Raw genomic sequence first — 26,382 nt, 5'->3', positions numbered from 1 at the left:
CCAACTTTTTTATACAGTGAATGCAACAAAAATCTCCACTGAAAATGGCACTTCTGTAAAATTAAAGCAAAATGTACTTTGAATACAACACTCATGTTAGTGTCGATATATATACTTTATATTATAAAAAAACACTGCAAACATACACACACACATGCACGCATATACATAAAGTATGAATCATTGATGAATAACAATACATTTATTGTTAAATAAAGTTTGAGTTTTGATGTTTCTCATTGTCTGCTCTTAAAGAAAATCAGACGATAAAATGAATAATAAAGTGACATTTATCTTGATAATCATCGATATCTACTGGAAGGAATTATTTATCTTGATTACATTTTGTTCACATCGAGTGTGCACCTCCCATCTATGAGGCAACAGCACAACGCGCGTGTGCAACTCTTTTATTGTGAAAGTAGTGAGCGGAAGCGCGGTGTGTGAGCCGCTGACAGCTGTGTGTGTTGTGTGTAGTGTTGTGTAGTGTTGCGTGTGTAAGTGCAGGAGCAGCAGTCCGCCGTCATGTCGCAGCGCTTCACCGATGAGGACTTCCAGAGAGCGTGGCTGGAGCTGGACGAGCCGCAGCTGGAGGGAGGATGGGAGCTCTTCACTGAGACCATGGGAGTGAAGATCCACCGCCTCTACGACAAGGTCCAGAAACCCCCAGAAACCCGCACCACATCCAGGTCCTCACTGCAGGACCCCCCCTCTGACTCCACGAATGAATGTCCGCCTGCTGCGTTTCTACTGTCACTATTCTTTACCGTAGTGACGTCACCTTGTTAGCTTTATCATAATTCACTAAAGACAACATTCATAATACACCTCAGCAGTGGTGTCCTAGCGGTGGTAGAGGGAAATACCAGGAAATGGAGCGAGAGTCTGGGATTTCTTTTTCTTGAGTCACAAACCGGCTCTACCCGTTCCACCAAACTCCTTTCAGAAACTTTGTCTTATTTTTTAATTTTTTTGCAGATATGCACATCTGGTAAAACTCTGCTAAATACTTTTAGGAAAGGATGCAAAAATATAGAGGACACCTCACAAGTCCAGCATCTTAAACTGAATTTAAATAAAAGTCTAACATTGAATCAAATCCTATAGCTTAAAAAGGCACAGAGGTAATGATGTCTGATCTACTGAGTGGGTCACATGGTTTTCATAGTGCTGCCATACAAGCCAGTAGCCAGTCAGATTTACCTTTAGCCTCAGGGTACCCTCAAGTTCGGCCTGTATCGTTGATTACGAGGCCAAAACACTTGATGACGCTAAGGTGCACAACTGAAGTTATCTCCCTAACATCTGCTGGAGGCTACTAAAACCTGCTAGCATCCACTGGTAGTTTGTAAATTAAATTGTGCAGAAGACCTGCAAACGTACAAGGGATATTCACCATCTAGTCCTATATTCTAAAATAAAAGATAAAAAGTTGTTTTGAGAATCACTTGCGCGATGAATAACGCAAAGACTCTATCCAATGCATCAGATTCTTTCATTGAAAAATTAGCAAATAAAAGGTATACAAATATGTTGTGTGCTTTTTGAAACACCTATTGGCACCTTCAGTTTATTGTAATGTGCAAAAACTGTCCTTCAGATTAAATAGCTGATATTTTATATGAAGCTCCGTCAACAATTAAATCATCAAATCATTCAATTTCATTTCATTCTGCACACACTGGAATATGTTTGTGTCATCGTCCAAATGCGATTTTTCATATTACAACTTAAAACATTAGAATGAAGTGATAAGGCACAGGAAATCAATTATTCCATTTTAAAAATCAATTTGGTTAGAGGTATTGATGTGCTGTCCACAGCTAAGGGAAAGTGAAGCGACCTTGAATTGATGTTTTTGTGAATGGAGTTGGTTTGACTTTCCTATCTATTCAAGCTCAGCCACAGAATCTGCACAAATCTGACTCCGTGTTCCGTTTGTTTATTGCACTTAAGGGAGTTAACAGTGTTTGAACTTCAGAGTCAAATCCAACACATTTCCTCAGTGTGGAGTGAGAGAGGGTGTAACGGCGAGCGGCTCTAATCAGAGTCGTGTGCTCTGGGATTAGTTACATACTGTGGGGTGTGGTGTGGAGCCTGAGCAGAACTTTCATGTGCTGTTTGCAGGAAACGGGACTTTATGAGTACAAAGTCTTCGGCGTGCTCAGCGGCTGCACCCCAGAGCTGTGTGCGGACGTCTACATGGACTTGTCCTATCGGAAACATTGGGATGCATATGTGAAAGGTAAAACATAATGACATTTGAAAGAGTAAGGCGAGGCTCAGACAATCATTGTCCTTAAAATCAGCTTTCATTCATGTTTCTCGTGCCGAAGAAATCATCTTTATTTTTCAAAATTGCCCATTAGTCTCAACAGTTGCTTAAAGGGATAGTTCACCAACAAATTGAAATTCACTCATTATCTACTCACCACTATGCCGATGGAGGGGTGGGTGAAGTGTTTGAGTCCACAAAACACTTCTGGAGTTTCAGGGGTAAACAGTGCTGCAGCCAAATCCAAGAGAATTGAGGTAACTGGCGACCACTTCTTCAAACAGAAAAGAACAACAGAAAAAAAACTGAAAATTCCTCCATACTGCTCGTGTGGTGTCATCCAAGTGTCCGTAAGGCCCGACATTCCTATTCCACTTGAAACAGCGTCATTTACACCATGTTTTTACCCTAAATGTCCTGTGATATCCTCCTCTGGAGCCCCTTCGCGGTAACGTCGCTACTTCTGTTAGTGTTGCTACTTCCATTAGCTTCGTTGCATAGCTGCAGTTACTGCTGAGTCGCTGATGTCATCACGTGGCCCTTGGGCCAGAGCATAGAGGCGTGAAAAGTGTTTTGTTGACTCATACTTCACCCCCCCCCCTCCATTGACATAGTGGTGAGTAGATAATGAGTGAATTTTCATTCTTCGGTGAACTATCAATTTAACCTCTGTAGTTGCTCACATTCCCCCTCACATTCAGTAGCCTTTTGTTGTCGAAGCCTTTTCTTCTTCATGTCATGAAATGATGTCCGGTCTATAGGCTTGGTTTTATCGCTCCAGTTTTACAAAGAAGCAGCATTTTAAATTTTTGTTCCTCTTCTTCATGCACCTCCGCAGTAACAAGGTAACATACATTACGCTAGTAGTAGTTAAGTAGTCATGTAGTGACCTTGTGGGATAGACACTAAAGTCAAGTGTGAATCACTTACATTAGTTATAGTTTCAGAAATAACATTTGTAGAAGTGGCTTCCATTGTAGGATGATTTTTTGGTGGAGTCTTGTTTTCATTTCTTTCCTTTATAAATTATATGTAGAGACTTAGGTAGAACCACTGATCAATGAGTTCGTGTCACTTTACAGGATCGGATGTGTCCATCGTCCTGCAGCTGATTTACTAAATGTTTTTTTTTTTTATTCAGAACTCTATGAGAAGGACTATGATGGACAGACAGCAATCTACTGGGAAGTCAAATACCCGGCTCTTATGTCAAACAGAGACGTATCCTGTTGATTTAAAGTGTATTTACTCTCCGTTCACATCAAATATGGTTTACAAAGCTGAAAGGAGGAGGCTGTTGTTGAGAGTATTTTTTCCATGAAAGCACAGTGTCTTCCCTAACAGACCCAAACCTCAGTATGTGTACATTAGAGACAGGAGAGACATGGATGTTGAAGGCAGGAAGATCCGGGTGATCCTGGCCAGAAGCTCTCCGGAGATGCCGTGTCCAGAAAAGAGTGGCGTGCTGCGGGTCAAAGACTACAAGCAGAGTCTTGCACTGGAGAGCGATGGGGCCTGCGGAACTAAAGGTGACACATGTTGAGGGAATATAACAGCTGTGACACAATTCAGGGACCGCATCCATTGGAGGATTTGATCTAGTGGTCGAGTGGAAATGAGACATCTGTTCTACGGACAATTTCCTATTTGCATCACCAGCTTGTCGTTAAAAAAAAGATAGATTCATTTCTCAAAACAATCATTAGTTGCAGCCCTAACATAAATGACCATGTGCTTTATTTCAGTTTTCATGAATTACTTCGACAACCCTGGCGGAATGATTCCTAACTGGGTGGTGAACTGGGCAGCTAAGGTAAGTCAGTGCATGTTAGGTTTACTTCAGCTTCTATTTGACTGCAATGCATTACGGAGAAAAAAAGGACAATGCAAGTATACAGACGATTGAGTAGCTCCGGGGGCACTGGCCTCACTGAACAGTTACAGATGGATCACATGCAGAGAATTTCCTCCCTGGGATAAATGAAGTGTAACTTAACATGCCTGGTTTGAATCAAGCTTTCATGTCTGTAGGTCATTTTATTCTCGTATTATGAAAGTAGATGAAAAGATAGGGGCCAGAACATATCTTGTGTAACATTTTCCATGATTTACTGTAGAATGAAATTGTTTATTTTATGTAAACCAGCCTCATTTGGGAATATTTTTCCACAAAGGGGATTTTGTATATTTTGAATAGCTGTGTAAGGATTATGTCTCCTTAGCTGCACTCAGGGGAGCAAATTCGAAAAGCTCTAGTTTTAAAGTTCCATATTTTGATCATATATATCACACTTTATTAGTGTCATTGCATCGTCTAATGATCTGTTGACCCGATCCCAAAAAGCCCAGTCTGCTCCGATGGGTCAGCTGTCCTACTTCTTTGTGATTGGCCAACCCCTCAGGGTTTGTGCATAGACTCTATTTAAAAATCGACATAGACTCTGAGTTAGGAAAGTGAAGCCAGTGCTGAATTGCATGAAACGAACGGCCAGCAGAGGGGACTTTAGTGGTTGGTTCTATTAACGTCTATAAGAAAATGTCTCTACTTCTCACTTGATTAAAAACCTCAGTATATGATCTCAACCTTGAGTTTCAAGTCTTCTTCAAAACAGCATAATGTTCATTTTGTAAATGATGGTCACATTTAGAGTCAAAAGATGACAAAGTACTGTGCATCGCAGGAGTAGGTGGGCGTGCTATGTCCTCAAGCTCTCAGTCAGCCCCCTCCCCCGCTGTAACCACAGTAACAACAGTAATTCCGAATTGAGTTCACATTTTGAGCATGTTTTGTTACTTGGTCACGTACACGTTTTGCAGAGAAAAGTGAGGATTGCAAACAGGTCTTGTCAGGAACAGAGTTTTCTGTGGGAGAGAACTTTGCCCTTTTGAGAGTGAAAGATTTGTTCTAAATATCCTAAGGATATAATGTGCTCTGAGTAACTTCATTTCCCAACCACCACATCACAGTCAACAATTGTGTATGTGTCTGTTGTCGCCCTGCACAAGCAGATCTTTGAAGCGGGCGTTAAACGGGTTCACTCACAGGCCTCAGAGAGCTCCGTGGCTCCGCCTGCTTCATGCTTGTTCCAGCGTTATTGTTAACAGATGTATGGCAGGGTGATGTCAATCAGCTCCTCACTTCGTGCTCCTCCTGGGTGGGTCTTCTTGGCACTTGCTCTCATGACGCTCACTGACGGATACTCTCTTTGTGTGTTTGTGTTAAACAGAGTGGGGTGCCAGGTTTCTTAACAGACATGCAGAAGGCCTGCAGCAAATACGAATCCTTCTGCCAGAAGAAATGAACAGGGTGGAGTGGGACTCGGGCTCAAGGGCTTTGCTCCATTTTTATCTTTTATTTTTTTATGTTGTGTGTTGAAATGTGACTTTTGTGTGCGGGGTGAAAGTGGCATGGTGTGAGCTGCTACCTGAGGTTGTAGCTTGCAGTTGACTCAGGCATGATGTGCATGACCAGCCTCCCATCAATTCTGTTCCATTGTACTGTAATATACAATACTGTATTCTCTTTTCTTTGAAATCAAATGATTATATTATAAATATATATATATGATCAGTTTTTATTACTTTAGGCCCTAAATGGTAAAACCAGCTCACAGCCTTTTGAAGGCGGGAATGTTTTATGTTCTGTATAAAAGGTAAAAACACTGAACAGGAGGACTTTGCGCCAGTGTTGCATCAAAGATTGATCATCTGGTTGCTGTTAAGTGGAAAACTAACTTTTATGAGTTGTATATCTGCCTTTATTTAAACTGTTAAAAAGGACTCGATTGGTCACAGTCTAGGTCACAAGGTAAAATAAAGATTATTGCAAAGAAATGATTTCTTTATTACCTCAGCCAAGGACGTTATGTATTCATCCAAAGCAGCTGTAGACATAAATTTATTGGGTAATACAACTATTAAGAGGCTGTGTGATCAGTTTTTGGTGGACGATCACTTTTTGGAACAACACCAACAGAGCCAAATCAAGGTCTATGTAAAAAGGGACAGATGCTGACGCTTGTTGTGAAGCCCCTGATTCCAGAATGCCGACATGCTATCTGTTTCCACTTCCTCCCACTATCCAGAAATGAAGCCAAACTCTCCTTGATACCAACGTCGCCAACCTGCACCGGTGATGTCATTCAGAGTCAAGAGTTGTGCTCGACCAATTGCGATTCAGTCTCAGTTGTCAATCATGATGTTTGACCCTGTTTTTAAAATAATAAAATAACAAATTAAAACCAAACTTGTCAAAAACATGAACAATGGAACATACCTCAGTGTGAAAAGAGCTACATACAATGACAGAAACTGTGTTGGTGAAAATGTATTTGATGTGTACTTTGATTAACTTGGAGGTTGGGTTTATAACCTATACTGCAACCAGCCACAAGGGGGCGATCAGGATGCTTTGGCTTCACTTTTGGGAGCTGTCGTTTTGTCTATCTTGAATACAATCTATGGATCCGACTCTGGAGTACTGAGTCCTTATGACACCTGAGTACTCATGGGTCGGATTGTCCACATGTTTAAAGACATCTCTTCTGATGGTCTCCAGCTAGTTAAAGTTGCAGCTAATGTCTCTTCTTCATACTGTAAGTTTACAGATCTGATTTATAATGATGTTTTCGGTCTTCTCACTGTCCACTTTGATTCACTTGAAATTCACTCGTATACTACAAGGAAGTGAAAATTCAAGCAACGAATCAAGCACTTTTTTACACTTTTTTTTCGGCTTCTTGATTGTCCTTTCTCAAGGGTTCATTACTTATGCAAAGATCATGTTATGGATGCATTGAATCAAAGATACAGTATCTGATTTGTTACTGTATTTAGGCTGCACCTCAGTACCTCAGTACTCCTGTTGATACAGATGAATGTGGTTTAATCTGATAATGAAACACTTATTACTGTGTAATACTGCTGTGTTACTGGAATAAATAAACTTAAATTTGAAATTTTCGACGTGCAAACTGTATATCGCTTTTTTGTTCTCCAGCAGTTACTGTCGCATCACAAAGAAAGTCCACCATATTGATTGATTACATTCACTCTACGATTAACATCCCTATACCTCTAGTCATACAGTCTATCAGTGCTTAATTTGAACATTTTTATTAGACTTTTCCTTATTTCTGTTGTCTATTTTGCTTTAAACTTTAACCACAGAATAAAATGAAAAGATGTAAATAGCCATGCAGTTTGAAATGTGGTTAATGAAAAAGGAAATTGACGTTACCGCGATTTAAAACTATGTAAAAATACCAGAATGCCACTGAGAGCTCTTACTTCCCTACAGTCCCCTTGAATTCTGCACCAAATTTCACTCACTCAAAACTATAGGTTCCCTATGCACCAACAATTTGCACTAATGGTAATATACTCCTGCAATATAATTGTTACAGGCCAAGGGTAATTATATGAAAATACTAAATAACCATTTTGCTTCCATGCCAGACTGTAACAGTGAAGAAAACTCTAACATGACAGGTACAGTGTCAGGTTGTCAGGCCACACTGGGTTTTGACAGGTTGTAAATCCTGGGCTACTTTTGCGTACTGTTAGGTCAGTTTCCAGGTAAGTGTTAGATCTGGTGTTATTTGCACTTTCCTGGGATATATTTACTTTTGATGTCCATCGCAAAGAAGCATTCTCAGGAAGGATATTCCACCCCTCTGTGTCAAATGTTCAGTAGATCAAAGGACTTTGGCTCATCTATTCTCACAGTGGCCCTGGATCATTTATTTGATTTTTTTTGTGTTGGCAAGGCTTTTAGCTCGGTGTTTCCCCCAGCATCTTAATCTGCGCTATTTGGGTTGGTCAAGTCAGGAAGAGAGTCCATGGTCATATGCTCTCTACCCACATTGCTAGCCAAATGTTTGATATGTGGTTGAAAGAATTTAGTAATGTTTCACATCTGGAGAAAATTGGATTTTCTATATCAAACAGAGAGACTCTCAGAAAATCTGGCATCATTTCACTTGGCCTAAGTGAAATATCTAATTGAACGGCTGATGGTCTAACTGCTTTACTCTGTCTTTGTTGGTCAATACTTTCTAAATGTTAAATTATGTGCAACATCTCCTTCTTGTGTTACTACCAATGGTTTTTCTTTCTTTCTTTTTTCTTTCCTTCTTCCTTGCTTCAAAATATAGGTTTTAATTTCTTTCTTTCTTTCTTTCTTTCTTTCTTGTTGTTTACTCTCTGTGTGCATTTGATTTGTGGTATAAAACTGTTCAAAATCAATAAACAGATGTTAGAAAAAAGAAATCCACAAAAAAAAAGATGCTGCAGAATTTGCCTGAGAATCATCAGGTTTCTGACTTTTCCTCAGTATAAAAGTAACTCACTCACAGTTGTCATGTAAAATCAATGGGTCATGGCAACCAGGAAGTACTGGTGGTGAATTCGGCGTATGTGGTGCTGGGTGTTGGGCGGGTTCTGGCCTCTGATTGGTCCTCCGGTCCGACCCGGTGACACCTGACAGGTGCTGCTGCTGCTGCCGTGCGGAGGGGCCTGAGGTCGGCGTCAGTTTGCTGCGTGAGTCCTGAGGAGGAACCGGGAGGAACCGGGAGGAACCGGGAGATACCGGGAGGAACCGGGTGGAACCAAGAACCCAATGTACAGTACTATATTTTCACTTTGTGTTTGTTAGTGATGGTAAAGGTTCATTTTCGAGCTGACCAGGTACTTTCCCGTGTTTATACCATAGGTTTATACCTAAAATTAGCAAGTTAGCATCCTTCTAATGTCTGTAAGTGTTTAGCATGTTAACTCCCTGACCACATCATGTGATGTTTGACTCATGCTTTAGCAAGATTTCCAGTTACCATACACAAAGTTTACCAAATCTAATTTAAACCAAACGATTCAAACAGAATCAGCCACTGCTTTAACTTCTGTTTATGGTTGACTCACTACATTTATGTCAAGCTAACTGCTAAATGTTACAAACTTGTTTTCTTGCTGCTTGATCATCTTTGTGTGGACGTAATAAACCTTGAATGTATTTTCTGAGCTGGTAGCTGAGCCCCTGTTCGTGCCACTTCTTTATTATTATTATTATTGTAATTATCATAATATATGATTCTATCGAGCACTTTTACAAATCCAGATTACAAAGGGCTTAATAGGGCAGCAGTTAAAACAAATTATTCATAAAACTATCATTATCAGATCTAAAAGACAATGGTTAAAATAATAAAAATCTGTTACACAAGTAAAAAAAGATCTTCAAATAAGACACTTTTAATCCAGACAAAGGTTGGACATGTATTATTTCCTTGTTTGATCTGTACAACAAGATATAAAATGTTAGGATCCATATGTGCTCAACACAGTTAACAAAGTGTCAGTACAGTTAAATAGACAGCCATGTAGATAAATAAATATTAATCCGAAACAGTAAAGCAGTACATGCATATGTATATATATGCATATAAAAGATCTTTAACATAAAAAATAAAGGGGAAAAGTGAAAAAGGGGGAGACAGTTTCTTGCTTATTGAAAAGTTCATTGTACATTCGGTCAGCTTTGGATGTCCGATGTTTGTTTCTGTGACTGTGATGAGACGAGCTGCAGTATGAGGCAGTTTTCCTCTAATTTGTGATTTTACTAAATGTTTTACAAGAGGTTTTGGGTGATTACAACTTTACTATATAAGGAGTGGGACTCTTAAGCCAGATGTTGCCAAACCAATTGTAAAGAAATTGACTCCATTCATTCCTTAAGAGACTCAGCTCAGTCTTCCCTCTTGTGTTTCATTCTCGCGCAGATGTCCTCCTGGGAAATTTCAATGAAATTTGAAATGTTGAAGTCAGCAAAGACCTGACATCTCTCCTCCTCCAATGGGTGACACTGTGATGGCGTGTTCCTGTCCACATGAACAGAGCATTGGAGCAGACAGCCACATGTTGAGAAGGTTGGTGCGTTCAGTTTGAAACATTCAGGGTTTTAACAGACACAAATCTAATTGGGGTTTGGTACTGCTGATGTCATTTTGGCTCTGGCGCCGTCTGTCGTTATGTTGCTTCTCCTGCATGTTGGCACTCATGCTGTTTGATCACTGCCACATTAACATTAACATGACAGCAACACACATGTGATAGTTGAAAGGCCTCCTCCCAGATCTAAAGGCATTAATATGCTGCATATGGTGCAATGATTGATCAATGCTCACATTTGAGTAGATGATCACTTCCCCCACGGAGGGTGTTTTCATCTTGTAGTCAGCAGGACAACACAAAAGCTACAGATTACATGAAACTTAGTGGAAAGATGTGTTACAGGTCAGAGAAGAACTTGTTGAACTTTGGTGCAGGTCTGGATCAGGGGGCGGATCCAGTTTATTTTTTTTCACCAGCTCTAACATAGAGATTTTTTCAAAACTTGTATTGTTTTCTCAGAGAATAATTCATAGATCTTGATGAAAGAAATCGGGCACGTTCAGGGGACTGATATCTATGAGTTTGTGACTTTTGGTGCTCATCTAAATAAAAATCTGGATCTAGTGACTTTAGATGTGGCTGTTATGCCTTGGTGGAGGAATACACTGTTATTCTGGTATTGAATGTTTTTCAATTTCTGGATAATAACTATTACACATGTTGAATCAAAGACCTCACATACATCATAATTCTACTTCTTGCTGAGGAGAAGTTCTAAGTGGAAACAATGAATTAAGGGGTCATTTCCTTGTCACTCCTATAATCCTACTGATTACTCTGCTACCACACAGTGAAACCAGGCCAGGGACCTTCACCCCCCCCCCACACACACACACACACTCTCTCTCTGTGCTTTGACACCATCCCATCCCGCCCTGTTTTTTTTTTCCTGTGCTCTGATGAGTCGAGAGACTGAAGTGTTGGCCCAGATGTTTCCTGGCGGAAGAAGATGGTTGTGGTTTCCTATGAGGTCACCTTGCTGGTGGTGTAGTAGTGATGGTTGCAGTGGTCTGCACTGACCGTTTCTCCCCCTCGCTGTCCGTCAACCATGATCACGTGACTGCATCTCTGCACCGACTCTTCCAACTGCCTCCATCACGTTAAAAATTGGTGTTTCAAGCAAGACTAATCTTTAAAGAAACTTTTATTTGAGATACACAGACGGCGACGTAGAATCGTCTGCATACCAGCCATTAACTATCATTAATAGTTAAACAAAACAGGGCGTTTCCAGATTTAAACCATTTAACAGTAACTTCCACAAACAGATGAATTCAGTACAGGATGAGACTTTGGCTTTTTAAAGTGCAGACATTAGATATGGGATAATAAAGCAAATCCAATATGATTTAAAATCATGGTTCTGTGTTGGTGACATTTGGAATATAAATGAACGTACATGCTGGGACCAGTTGTGAGTGAATGAATGACAGAAAATACAGCTCCACAGTGAGTGATTTCTCTTCATCATGTTCAGCGTCATACTGTATCTGCTGGTTGGTGATGAAGATTAATTTTGTTATATTTCTGGTCCTTTATAATATCAGAGTGAAGACTGTTGTTGTTTCACTTTTAAAATAACCTCATTGTTATATTTTCTTTTGTATGTTGTATGTCACAAAGTAGAAAAAGCTACTTGCCACCACCTGATGGCTCAGTGATCTTTGATGTTTTTACTCCCTCTGGTGGTGAAATGCGTACATCGACTGAGGTCTTGCCCATGTGCATTAATAGGAGAGAACAATGGCAGTGACATTTCTAGGTTCAGAGCAGTTAATTATCAGCAAAGCTCACATTTGAACAAGTCGGATTAAATGTCTCCTTCCCTGTATTTTGTTGTAACAGCGTAAGTGTGAAGTAGTGTAGAGAGAGCGGGGAAGATGTGCAGCATTTTTTTTTTAAGGACATTTACTCTATACACACAGAATTTGTATTTGAATTTGTAGCATAAGATACATATACTGTGAATTCCACTTCCATCCTGCAGCACATTCATATTATAAAGGTCTGATGAACAATTATGTCTTATACCTCCTCACCGTACTTACACAAAATATAAGCAATATTTCTTATTGATCAGCCCTAAAAGAATCATCCAGAGTAAAGTTAAACTTCACAAACACAGAGGCTGTGATTCATTAATCACTTTATATTCCACTATGCTTCGAATTTGCCATTTTGTAGTGCTGTCCTAATATTTAGTGACATTTTTATACCCTGTAGTGGACTCATTGTATCCCACAGTGCATCATGAAAAGTAAAGTGCAACCATGATTCCACTCCCCATTCTGATCAAAGATATCTGAATTATTGTGGAGATAAAGACAGACAGGTTTAAATTTGCCGTCATTTTCAGACTGATTTTAAAACAATCTGTTAAAGTGTACGTCCCTAATATTTCTGGTGGTGTACTTAGTTTTTTTGTCACCAGCAAGAGACAAATCTGTGAGTTGTGTTGTTAAAATCAATAATCAGAGCAGCGCATCACAGCAAATAATGAGGCAAAAAAGTTTATTTCGATATTTAAAGATGGCCAATTATCATGCTTTTACCTAAGAGTATTAATGCGAAGTGTAAAAACATTTTACACTTCGCATTAATAATCATCATTTCATTTTATATCATTTTAATGGTTGTTGTTGTTGTGTTGTTGTTGTTGTTGTCATAATCCTGCAACAATGACATAATTGGTCTGAAAGTGTTTTTTTTTTGCCAATAAACTCACTATATAGACCTCTAGAAGTCCCTAGATAGTGAGTGATAAAATGTTTATTTCAGATCAACATGTCAGAGTAAACAGTTGTTTACAGGCCCAATCTGGGTGTCTGTAGGTGAACAACAATGAGTTGGTTATAAACGTGACACTAGTTTCCAAAACTTGCAGTCGAACTGTGAGTTTTTTTTTGTGTTAACTGTCTGACTGATTCGATGTGAAACTGCGAGGAGATCCAGTTTCCACAGAGATCGTCCATCCGTTTTTTTGGGAATGACATTGGTCGGAGTGACAAAAATCAGGGACACTACGATCCCACTTTAATTCAACATTTTATCCCCTGGAATGTCTCGGGTGAATAATATTCGCTCGTGGACTCTTTCCACTGCCAGTCCTTCACAAATGGAAGACAAATATATTTCTTGGCCGGCCATTGTGTTTCAGAGCGAGGTTCTTTTGATTGGTAATGTACAGGGCTAATTAGCTTAAGAAAGTGATATAGTTTTTCTGCTGGACTGCTGCTCCCCCTTAACGTCAGCTCAGATTTCCCAGGTGCCTCGCTGTCTGCCAGAGGTAACAAAATAATGGCTCCACTTGGAAGCCTATTTTTCAAAGTCGTTTGTGTGTGTGTGTATGTGTGTGAGATTTTTAATAGATTACTATTAGAGATATTAGTGTACTCAAGGGAATCCTTTATCCTGAATAGGCTTTTATGTGTTTTCTTCCTTTTCCTACTTACCGCTGTGAAAAGCAGCAATATTCCGGGGGATGGCCTCCTGCTCTTTTATGCATGCAGATAATCATGGAAGCTCAACCTGAGCTCATTTACAGGAGAAAAACTAAACTAATTTCAATGCATTAATTTCTTTCTTTTTTTTCTCTGCCACAGAATGAAATTATATTTGCTTATGGAAACTTGAATGGCTGAAATCCTTGCATCTTATCCAGAAGTAAATGGTAAATGTATCTGCATTTATATGGAGCTTTTCTAACCCTAACCCCACTCAACGTACTAGACAGTACAGTTTTGCCATTCACCCATTCACGCAGCACTATCTCTGCCACACATCACTCACCGAAGTGTCATAAGCTGCTTTAAGACCTGCACTGAAGTCCGTATATGAGAAGGCAAATGTCTGAATCAGTTGCTGCGGGCATTTTCTGAAATGTTTTCTGGCAGCACACTTGGAAAATGTGCGGAATGTGACCGTGTGAACCCATGTGACAGCGGGAAGATGTCAGGAAACGTCCCAATGAGCGAGTGTGTGTTGATGGCGTTTTCTAACAGGTGACAGACACGAAACTGGAAAAATACAAATTTCTCAGGCTTTCGACCCTTGAGTGTTGTCAACACTAAAATATATATTACAGCTGATCATTAGCTTCTTCTCCCACCATCGTCGCTGTGCTGCAAACAAAAACACTGCAGCCTTATTAATATGTTGTGTCCTGCCTCCTGCATGCTCTCCTCAGGCTGCACCCTCACCTGAATGTTCTGGACATTTTCCTGTTGTTTTGAACACGTCTGACCTGGACAATCTCCTTCTGCGTTCCTCATATGTGAAAGAAAAAATATCCGAACCCACTTTTATGGACATTTTCCGGTGGTCATGTCTGAAGACAGTAATGGTGTGAATACATTCGTTTTCAAGTAATAGGCTACAATATACATTATACATTTATAATACAGAATGAATAACTTTTCATTATAGATTCTCTGGGGCATTTGTAGTGTTGCACATTCTCTGATATCGATGGAAGCAGTTGTGCCAAGAACGAAGGAAAGAGCTTTAAGTTCAAATCTTACTCAACTCTTCACTCCCGGCCAATCACATAAAGTGAGTGTTGTTGTTGGACTGTTGGTTTCGAAAGAGCTGCAAAGTTCGTTGGACACAGAGCCGGAAATTCTGACAATAGGTAAAATGTGTGTGTGTGTGTGTGTGTGTGGTAGTGGTCCAACAAGCCGTGCATTTGTAGTAAACTGACTCCTGAAAAATCCCCCCTCAAGCATCAACATGCAACATACAAACACTGACGGCAGCCATGCTACTGAACACGGCCACATGTGTTTATTTCAATATTCTTATTTAGCTGCATAGTCGCTGGAGAGATCAGCAAAAGCCGCCAGTGCAACATCTGACAGCACTTTTCCATAATTCAGCAGAAACTCATCCGAGCGAAACTCTCCTGGCTCTTTGCCCCAAAGAAAATCGGTCATCAGCAGTAGCTGCGTATTGAATTCTGAATTTTTGTAATTCATTTAAAGATCATTGCCAGAACAGAGCAGTTTGAGCTTTTGCACTGATACAATACACTTCCCTTAGTTTGGAGACGACAAACAGGAGCTTAGTGCGTCCGTGTTAAATGAAGAAGTGTTGTAAATCAAATTTTTCTTCATTAGATTAAGAAATATCTAATCAAAGAAATAAAATGTCAGTCTCTTGAGGTTTGATACCTTCATCTCTAGTTATGGATTAATGTATATAAAATACATATTACAGTAGTTGTGATCGTCGTTGTGAATGTAAAATTTCTGCAAGGTTAAAAAGTCTGTGTCTATCCCACAGAAAACACTGCAGCTCCTGTAACACCTCATCAGTCGTCTGGACCATACTTCTGTATCATTGAGATGTCCCATCGATGCCCCTCATTTGCATAATACAGCTTGTTTCCGGGTTGAACGCCATGTTTCCTCGTAACGGTGTGTAGCGGGCTTCCAGGCCCGTTTTCTCTCCTGTGGAGGGTGTGTCAGACTTGTTGTCCAATCAGCAGAGACGTGTATATAAATCCTGCCATAATAAAAAGGCAGTGACACAATTTATTCTAAAGCTCTTTAAAAATTGTGGCAGCTGCTGCTTGGCGTTCACATCAGTTGAAGATGTTGGAAGGAGCCATTCCAGATGGCAAAAGCAGAGATTGTGACATCAAGTATATTTAAAGTATTTAACATGTATTTAAACCCATGTTATCTACCTCTGAGAATTATTCTGCAACAATAGTTGAATCACTGTGATAAAACGGTTAAATAACCTTTTAGCTATGTTTTACTTGGGCTGAGCGTAACCCGGGTAAAGTGAGAGCAGAGGCCGACATTTCCTACACTTGCTGGAAGTGGTTGACCAATCACAACCGAGTGGTCCAGCTGGCCAATCACAGCACACTGGGGCTTTATTGGGAGAGGGAGCCTTAAAGACACAGGGGGCGGGACAGTGTTAGGGCTGTACAGCTTTCGAAACAGAGATTTTTCAGACCCACACTTTAAACAGATATGGCTAAGAGAATTTCCCAGAATCCCTTGCGAATCACCGGCAAGATGGGAGATAGACCCACAAATGTAGTATTTGGAAGGATTTAAGAATAACGATAATAATTGTAATATCGTTAAATATCGTTTCGATGTATCATGGTCATTTTTTTTTTTTCAACAATCACTTGCATGCTAACGTTACATCGTTATTGCAGGACAATCCCATATTTTCACATAATTTCATGTCACATCCCCCCCTCTTTGAAGAAACACGATGCACTTGATTTAACCAGGGTAAATCACATAATGTAATGTAATAAACGCTTCAGTGGACGTCATAGTTCTAAAGAATAGGGGTGGCTAGGGCTGCATTTATTTGTCTGAACCTGACCCGAAGTCGATAGAAAACAACTGAGCCCAACCAGAACCTGACAGGCATTCTGTTTTTTCTGTCTGAACTCGACTTCAGCCCAATGCAGTTGGTAAAAGCCTCACTAAGTTTACCCTGTCCCTCACACGGATCTTTATTGCTTGATGTCTCTGATTACAGACATATGCAGTCTAAAAAATCAGGGGGCACCTCTCCACTACACGTACCTTCACCACCTTCTCCCCGTCTTGCACTTGTTGATTAGTTCACTCATAGCGATTAACAACAGCTTTTGTCGGCAACTGGCATATCTGCATCGTGTAGTGTGAACTAGGCTTAGACCTTTTCAAGTAATAACACAAATTAAAATGATCAACCAGATTATTAACCTTTAACATTATCAACCTTCTTTTAATAACAGTGCTTTTATCTGTGCTACAGAACCTCTCCAGCACCACTGCTGCCTCTAAAAAACAAAGTATAGAAGTATTAATACATGCATTAAATCAATATTTTTAAGTTGTTTTAACCAGAAGAAAAACTTGGATAGATACCAGCTGATAATGTTCTGATGTCTGTTACAGAATACAGATTTCACTGCAGTCCGCCTCAGTGACTGGAGCACTGCTATATTTCTCCTGCCAGTCTCCAGTGGAATAAATCAAACAGCGGATGTTTTAAGGTAATTCATCAAACTGGACAAAGCCTAAATGCTTATTCAGATGACTGGTTTCCTATAAAGGATGGCGTTGTCTTCAGATTGTGCAGTTTAGATATGATCTATGTTTGCGTTTAAGTAAATCTTGCAGTTTTTTGTTAACATGGTGACATTACAGACAACATGCATTCAAAACACTCTTTTCAGGGTTTTTTGTAATGAGCTCTGACCACATTCAAATGTCAGAACAGGAAAATGGTCGGACTGGCCATCCTGATTTTTTTGAAACCCGAAAGTAACCATGTTTGGAGAAGCAGGGGGTGGAGCCTGTCTGAGAGCTTGAGGACACTGCACATCCACCTACACCTGCGACCTGCACCCATTGGCCGGTACTAGCTGTGACCGTATCCACTCAATGCATACAGTGCTTTATCAACACTAAACAGGACCATAATTTAAGAGATGAACATCATGCTGTATTGAAGAAGACTTGAAACTAGAGATTGAGAACATAAACTTCTTAGAAAAGTGTTTACTGACGTTATAAATCAAGTGAGTCATAGACTTCTATCAGAACTGTCTTCTTTTAAAACCAGTGGAGTCACCCTCTGCTGGTCATTCTTGAGAATACAGGTTTCAGGCACTTTCAATTTGCCTTTACTTTACAGACCTGGAGTCGATATCCATTTTTATTTACAGTGTATGGGTAAGAGATTCGTTGCAGTTTTCTTTATCTTGACAGTGTGGCCACCAAGCAAGATTTTGTTGTTGTTTTCCAGATGCTAGAAATCAGAAGTTTTCAGATTGTTTACTAAATAAATAATTAATTCATAAAACACTCAGTTCTTATGTGTGAAAAACAGCAGAGAGACTCTCAGTGTGTTGTAGTGTGGACGTTCTATCCTGTGATTGACATAATTTCCACAAGAGGTTTTTAAACTGTAAATCATGAGTGAAGCAAGCGGTGCACCAGTTTCTCTATATGCTGCAATTAAGACGACCTCCTTCTCTTTACAGTACACTTACAGTGAACGCACGTCTCAAATTAAAAGGCTAAACTGCTACTTGTCTGTGCTAGTATGGATTTGATTGCATAACAGTAATGCTCTTACGCTGCAGACTGCACAGCTAATGCCAGCTATTTGTTTTCCTCGTTTTTTTTTTTTTTTTCTTTTGCATTCATTAAAAATAATTGTGTTTTCTGCTGAGCAGACTACAGACTGGCAGCTCCTCTCTGGGCCAACATAAGCCGTGCATACCAGGGAGGGACGACTTGTGTTTACCTCACCCTACCGGCGCAGGCAGACGGCAGACTTACTTGAGGGTCCTCTCCTTTTTCTTCTGTGGTTTCTGGCAGCCAGCGCCAGATTCCTCCATGTCTATCACTGCAATCAGCAGGCCAGACCCGCAGTCAGCCAAGCAGCTTGAAACAAAGCAGCATGAGCGGCTGAACATAAAGTAGGTGAAGCGTTTCTTTCTGGATACGGAGGAGAAGAATCTGTTTTCCCTCTCAGCTTTGTCAGTTTTCCGCTCTTTGTCCTCGGAGGACAGTTTTGCGATGGAGCCAAAACGCGGCACGCTCACTTTCCTCCTCAGAAGCAGAACTTTGAGCAGCGTATCACGTCCCATAATCTCTTTTAACACCTCACACTCATCTCGAAAATATCACAATATTTTCTCCATCCTCCGTCTCCCCTCTCGGTGTCTAATGAAGTGTGATTGCTAATTGGCTACTTTGCAGATTTATCACTCCGACTTTACCGAAACTTTCAGGATCCCACACCTCAAATTATATCATTACCCTGCACCGTACACATAAAACTCAAGTATGTGCTGATGTGCCAAACATCTTATTAAAATGGAAGGAGGTGTAAAGCATCTAGAAAACCAGGGTGTTGGTTAAAAAATGCTTGTAATGCAGAGACATGTTTACCGAGGAATGATAAATGGCATGATTTGCACTGGCACCATCTGAGTGCTTTTCTTGGAGTGGTGCTTTCACCTTCACTGATTATTTGGATTAGAGTAAATCATATTAATACCAGTCAAGAAACAGCAGGGAAACACTAGACCTGCAGAAAAAGAAGGTGAAGGTTCTGCGTTTGAAAAATGAAACGAGCTTTCGACCTCTGACTGGTGCAGAAGTAGATCTGTTTTGTATTTCATTGAGGCATTCGGTTGGCAGGTTTAAGCGTTTGATACAGTTCCAGTTTCATTTACATAAAATTACGCATTTAATGCCCCGACACACAAAACATTCAAAGTGATTTATAGCCTCTTTCAAAATATTCAGATAAATGTATGTTATTGTTTGAGGACAAATGAGATAATCACATGGTGCAATCAGCTCTTTACTCTGCCTGGCGCTCCGCCACAGTAACTTTTTTTTTAACCCCCCAGCACTTAATGCAGGGGATGTAGTGATCAGTTTATCTGTCTAATCATTTTCTGGAGCACAACATGAAAACCGTTTTTGTTTTCATGGAAGGTCCCAATTATGTTAATCAGGTTGTGAAGTGGAGCCTTTTAGATGTTTTGGGTTTCATGGCAGAATTATCAGGAATCCAGATAACTGTGACCGCAACCAAATGATCGGCTCTTTCAAGATTAGTAGGTGCCAGAGGGATATGTCGTCTTCTGATTGAGTCGTTTAAATACAACTACTAGGGAAGCCAGAGTTGGCTTTAAAAATAGCTTGATAATCGGAGTAAATTTGTTTCCACTTTATTAATCACTGTTAGTTTTATCAGTTTTCTGTTTGGAGCAGGTCATGTTGCCCTGAACACTCAGTATAGTGATGCCTTCAAATGGAGCACATGATGAGGAAAGACGTGTGCATGGTGCGCTTGGTGTTCAGCTGATCAAGACGTGAGCACACGGCTGCTAAACAATGGCAAGATGGACACTGATATCCATGTTGTTAGGGCCTCAACCCTGAGGAACAGTTTACCTGAGAGGCTCTTGAATCCTGAAATCATCTCTCAAGACCAAACTTTTACAGAATGGCTTTTACACGATAGTTATTGCCTGCCCCGAGGAGTATATCTTTTCGTCTGTGTTTGTCAGTTAGAAGGATTACGCCAAAACGTGTGAGATTTTCAAATTTTGTATTGATTTCTAAGGAAATAACTAAATGTGCTTCTTGATGAAAAGTCAGACATGTTTCGGGGACTGATGTTAATGAGTGTATAAAACGCCGGATCTAGTGAATTTAAATGTGATTTCATAAGGACACTGTTGGGTCTTGGTGGAGTACACCCATTCACCCATTCATTCATACAGTGCATCTATGTGCAGCACTTTCTCGAGCTCACATCACTCACACACAGCTGCCAGGGGCACATTGGGGATCAGTATCTTGCCTGATGACACTTGGACGTGGGGGAAATGGGTCAAGCTGCTCACCTTCTGGTTGGCTTTACCTCCTGAGCCACAGCTGCCCCAGGACACCGCCATGCCACAGCCGCCCTAACCCTCTACTGAGTGCTGTTTTATGTTTTATTTAACTTGTGGTTTTAATTTTTTCTAATGAATTATTTTGTTTTATTAATTTGTCCTTTTTGTTTTATTTTTGGCCCTTTGCCTTCAAGGTTTGACAAGGAGACAGAAGGGGTGAGAGAGTTAGGGGAGAGAAACTCAACGGTCAATGGTCAACGGGCTGGGAGTCAAACCAGGAACTTAACCATCTGACCAGTGGGTCGTCCCAAATGTACATTTTTCTTAGTGAAGTGCTTTTTAATGGCTGTTTTGAAGGGAGCTCTATAAATTAGGTTTGGCATGATTTAAAAATAAAACATGATCAGTGGAAATGGTTGAATTGTCATTTTATTTCTCACAACCGTTTTGAAAAAAATGGCTTCTTACATATGGCACCTTTACCTGAGGCTGAGGATCATGTGAGATTTTTTAAGATAGTGCAAATAAGATGCCTGAGTTTAAAAATTAAGAAATTTCATCAGTTTAAAGTTGGTGTTTTGTTCCAAGCGCCTTTTTAATTTGACAAAAAAAGGCAAATGTCTCGGACTGTATATAAAGAAGGACAAAAGTGAAGTGAAAACAACTTGATGTCTGGCTGCAGTCCAGGGCCTCCTCCATGTAAGCAGATGGGACGTGGACCTGACTAAAAAGATGGTTTCTGTCATTTTATGTAGTTCTTCTGACACTGGTGTACATTCAAGTGTGTCTGATAATTTTGTGTTTAATTAGTTATTTGATTATATAAAAAGTGCATGACACAACATGATTGACAGTTAATTTGGCGTTAAACTAAAACAGGATCTGTACAAATGATGGAAGTTACATCTTTTTAGTTCTCTTCATATTTATGTGCTCTTATCCCTTCGCATACAATTCCACGACAGTTTTTGGTACAAAGTTTTCTCTAAATGCCTCATTCAGCCTCAGGTTGCACTTATGTGAGCATCACATGCTGCATTTTACACCATAATCAGCAAATTAACCAAGTATAAAACTTGAAAAGTAAATGTGCACACTAAATAAAATTCTCATGAACCTTCTGTAGATCTCTGCGTCTCTGCTGTTATTTGGTTTTCAGCAGCCGCGCACTTTCTGTTGAGCAGTGAAACCGTTTTTTTAAGAGAAATGTTTGTTGTTTCACACCGTGCTCACGGAGCCAGCAGTAAACTGTCTGTGAACTGCTCTTCTATAAACTTCTTAACAGTGTGTTCCCTAGTAAAGAAAAAAAAACTGGTCAGAGATGGATAAGGAGGCATTCTGGGACCAATAAACCCCAAAATACACAAACACCTCAAACGAGATGTGTCATCGTAGCCTGCAGACGGATTTAGTGATTCAAAGGCCAGTCACCCTCATACCGTCGCGTTTCACAAACAAAGTGGGAGGGACAATATTACTGTTATCATTCGGCTGCTGCTATCAAATCACTAGTAATAGATATAATTCATGTGCTGCTGCAGGGACGTTGTTGAAATATCTGTGTAATTTACTCTGGATGTAAAACGATGCTTTGCAGATCAAATTCTAAGGCTTCACATTTGTGTTTAAAAACCAGTTGGAAAAAGAAGCCTCCAAAAAATGAAAGATGACACCCCCTTCCACCTCGCCTGACCCAATCTCTCCGTACGACGGCAGTAATGGGCGCCGATCATGACTGCACATCCTCTCGCTGCTTTCCAGTAATGCACTTAGATATGATTGAGTCCTGCTCTTTGTCGGCGCTTTACAAAAACGTGCCTGGAAAACGACCCCATTACGAAGCCAGTTAACTGCAGCAACGCGCGCTGCGGCGGGAGCACATCTTGCAGTGTCATTAATGCCACTGCTCATTACGGCTTTGGTCTCGGATCCGCACATACCGGGAGGAATCGAAAGTGTTTAATGGCTGCAGCCATGGCAACAGAAATTCTGCCTCTTTCTCTTTTTCCTGGGGAAAGGAAACAAAAAATGTGTCTTAATCAGCTAAACTCGCACACTTGTGTTTGGAATTAACTGTCACTTCCAGAGCTGAACCACTTCCCCACATTTTGTTCTCGATTTCACGTCGGCTCTGCAATTTGCTGCAACCTGCTGCATCCGCAAACACAATGGAGTTAACAGAATGAGACTTGTGTGTGTGCGTCTGCATGAATAATTCAATCTGCTTCAATTTAATCCAGTTATTTTTGATTTTTTCAAGCGTGTTTTTGGAATCAGGAGATAGGCGGACGTCCAGACTCTCAGGGTTCCCTGAGCTTGGCACGTAACAGCCCTGCCGCTGCAACTTTGTGTTTGTAATTAGTTTAATTTTACAGTTATTAAGCTGTCTCACAAATGCTGGAAGGAATTCAAGCGGCAGACTGGATTCTCACAGAGCTCGCCATTCAGGCTTGTCTGGATGAGTCTGGTGCCACAGTTCTTACGTCGGCTGATTCCACATGTTGTAGTTTGTTTTAGCTCTGTGCTGTTAGTGGCGCACACACACACACACACACACACACACACACACACACACACACACACACACACACACACACACACACACACACACACTGCTCAAAACAAGGATGTATATACAATCACTCGCAGGCTGATCTGTACAAACATTGTGGGAGGAAAACGCTTGACCCTGGAATACCGCCTTCACAAGTACTATGGGATGAGTTGATCTAAAATCTGAGCTTGTTTAAAGAAAATTTATATCGACTTTAGATGGAGACTTTGGTTGAGGCCCCTTTTTTTCTGATGTGTAATAACATCAGCCCCCTCCGTGTTCACTGTTGCATGCTGTATCATACATCAAAACCAGGCCCCTTATCTTCACATACACATTTCTTTCTCCCTATTCATTTTGATTTACTGCCTGCTTCTCTTTCTGCACAATAATTATGATATTAGTTGTCTTGAAATACGAGAAAAAAATGGCTTCTTGTATATGATACCTTTACCTGAGGCTGAGTATCATGTGATGCTATTACCAATAAGATACCTGAGTTTGGTACTGATCAAATGTTTTAAGTCAAGGTTTTATTTTCTACAAAGACTCCTTTTCATTTCTCAAAAAAAGCAAATATCTCAAACACTCTTTATATACACAGACTGTCTATAAAGAAGGTCAACATGGCAATCCCCAAAAGTGAAGCCAAAGTGTCACGATCACCCCCTGGTGGCTGGCTGCAGTATTGGTTATAGAACCCTGCCTCCTCCGTGTTAGCAGATGACACATGGACTAAACAAAATAATTCAAGTATATGTTAAGTTTTGCAATTTTTGAAAGTTGTTTCTATCATTCGAGGTAGTTCTTATTACACTGATGTATATCCAGGTGTTCATGTTTCTGATAAGTTTAGTTTTAATTAGAAGATATAAAAATGGGGTGAAACATCATGATTGACAGCTCGTCCAGCGCGTTGTCTGAGCAAGATGACAAAGTTCATATCAGAGATATTTTGGCTTCATTTTTGTAAAATTGGTGGAATTGGAGACCTGTTGTCAGTCTTTATACAGAGTCTGTGGTCTGTAACAGTATCGTGATTCAGTCCCCTATGATACATTCATGACTAGTGTGATAATCTCCAACTAGTTTCTTTCAGAAACCTGCAGAGTTTAAGTGACTTTTCAGAAGCTCGAATCGGGGAACATTTGCTTAAGAAATGAATGAATGATGACAATTATCAAAATTTCTTTTGACGAATAACCTTGTTTGTTTCTGAAATCTCCTAAACCATAAATGAGACCACAAGTCAGGAAGTAAGGCGGCACTCTGGATGTCCAAACCTCATAAAGATCTTTGGGCTGTGGCAGTGTTTTTCTATCTCTACAATTTCCTTTTCTTATTGTAACTCACCACCATTTTGTGTCCCATACCAATGCTGACCTGTTGTACTTCATTGTAATCAAGCAAAGACCTGACAGATAATACATCTATGAAGTGAGGGGGTTGTTCAGCGAAACCTCGGAAGAATATACGACACTGATTATTCGTATCATGTGAGGTCTTCCAGTGGTTTACCTCGTCGGTGTGGATTCAGAGTGGATTGAGAAGGAGCAGCTTCGGTCTTTGTAGTCCGCAGTGAGGCCGGGGGGGGCCAGGGCTTTGTTTAGTCTGACCCCGCTGTGTCTCTCCTACTCCTAAAGCCTCTGGAGATGCGGATCCCAAGAGGCAGCACATCATTCACTATCAGCTGTACAGGGCTACATCTGCTCCCATAACTCAACCTCTCAACTATAGTGACACCGTCACAAGGAAATATGTCAGTTTAAAGCTTTAAATTTAATTTCCCAACCTTAGCCAAAGGAATTCTCTCATTTCTTTGTGTCTCTACCTTTAGATGTCGCCCCGTCTTTATGAGAATGAAGTTATGATTGAGTTGAGCAATTTTCTTCGTCCTTATTACTGCCACCAGGAAGTCACGTTTTCATTGCTGTTTGTCTGTCTGTTACCAGGAGTAAAAACTGGCCAATCAGAGCAGACGGGGCTCAGGAGGCTTTAAAGAGACAGGAGTTTAAACCAAGTGTTTCAGACAGAGGCTGAAAAGAGGAGCTGCAGCAATGGACCGTATGAGGACAGTGATGTGTTTTCTGAACATTAGAGCATTAAAACCATTTCTGGTAATAGCAAAAATGTTATCGATTAACCTGAATGTAATAATGTAATGGTACATAAGCACTTGCTATAAAACTAATCATTTTTAATGCGTGATGTGTAAGGACCCTATTAACATGTTAACGTGGTCATAAATAGTTACTAGCATCATGATAGGCACTTTATATTGAGTGAAACAATGAAATAACTTCCAACCAATGAGTAAAAAAAACTACACTAAATGTAGTCTACATAAAATGGACATATCCTTCATCATTTTCTATCAGTTTATACTTTCCACCTCTGATTCTGATCTAGTTTAAGAGGCTGAGGTGATTTTTTTCTTATCTGAGCAGAAGGTAGTCGACCAACAGTTTGTATCTTTGCAGGTGATTTTATCGGTGTCATGTGAAATATCATTTTTATCTTTTCTTTATGAACACCAGGGTACAATACAACAAAAATCATCCTCTCTGGCTCACAATTCTCTCTGGGAAATGTAGGAAAGTGCTGAGGAAGTTTAGGGCCTGACCCACAAAGACTTTTTCTCTTATCACATATCCAGTATATTTTTTTCTGTTAAGCTCTGTGACAACCAGCCAGATGCTTGTGTAAATGATATCAAATCCCACATTGGTTAAGTGTAAACCTCGTCGGGATGAAGGAAAGCCCAGTAGGCTAGAAGGTACAGAGGCAGGCACCCCGCCAAGCAGAATCAGAAAGACGATAAAAACAACGTGACCACAGACTCCTCAGCTTTCACTGTCAACATTTTCACGTCTGTCCTCACCAGCTCGTTTGTTGCTGCAGAGATTTCTGTGAAATGGGTTACAATATTAAATACATCAGACCGCGTCACAGGGGTTAGGGATGTCGAACCGTTGCTTGTCAAGCTGTGACGGCCGTAACTCGGTCGCTGCCGCCGCCATTCTCCTGCAGACTCTGTGAACGCCAGAGTTTTTATTTTTGAAAACTCAGCAGAGGAAAAACTTTCTCAAATGTGACCTTTTTTTATCCCATCAGGCCGTCGTGAGCCCATTACAAGGAGCTCAAATAATGAGATGATCCGAAAGCTTTTTGTTCTTTTAGCTGCCATAGGTTGTCACCATATTTGCTATTATTCTAAAAGTC

The 26,382-nt window shown here is 40.3% G+C and overlaps 1 protein-coding gene across 1 annotated transcript; it reads left to right on the top strand.

Annotated features, from left to right (window-relative positions):
- The first annotated feature begins 420 nt into the window (after nucleotides 1-420).
- pctp (phosphatidylcholine transfer protein) lies at nucleotides 421-6,249 on the top strand. The gene is made up of 6 exons (XM_034592418.1): nucleotides 421-654; nucleotides 2,128-2,245; nucleotides 3,417-3,496; nucleotides 3,633-3,804; nucleotides 4,021-4,088; nucleotides 5,503-6,249. The coding sequence occupies exons 1-6, from the start codon at nucleotides 526-528 to the stop codon at nucleotides 5,575-5,577; spliced, it is 642 nt and encodes a 213-aa protein (XP_034448309.1). The 5' UTR covers nucleotides 421-525; the 3' UTR covers nucleotides 5,578-6,249.
- The last annotated feature ends 20,133 nt before the right edge of the window (nucleotides 6,250-26,382 follow it).

This window comes from Hippoglossus hippoglossus, chromosome 8 (assembly GCF_009819705.1).
Source record: "Hippoglossus hippoglossus isolate fHipHip1 chromosome 8, fHipHip1.pri, whole genome shotgun sequence".
In the NCBI taxonomy this organism is placed as follows: domain Eukaryota; kingdom Metazoa; phylum Chordata; class Actinopteri; order Pleuronectiformes; family Pleuronectidae; genus Hippoglossus; species Hippoglossus hippoglossus.
Note: the sequence above shows the minus strand (reverse complement) of the source record. Positions and strands in the feature narration are given on the sequence as shown.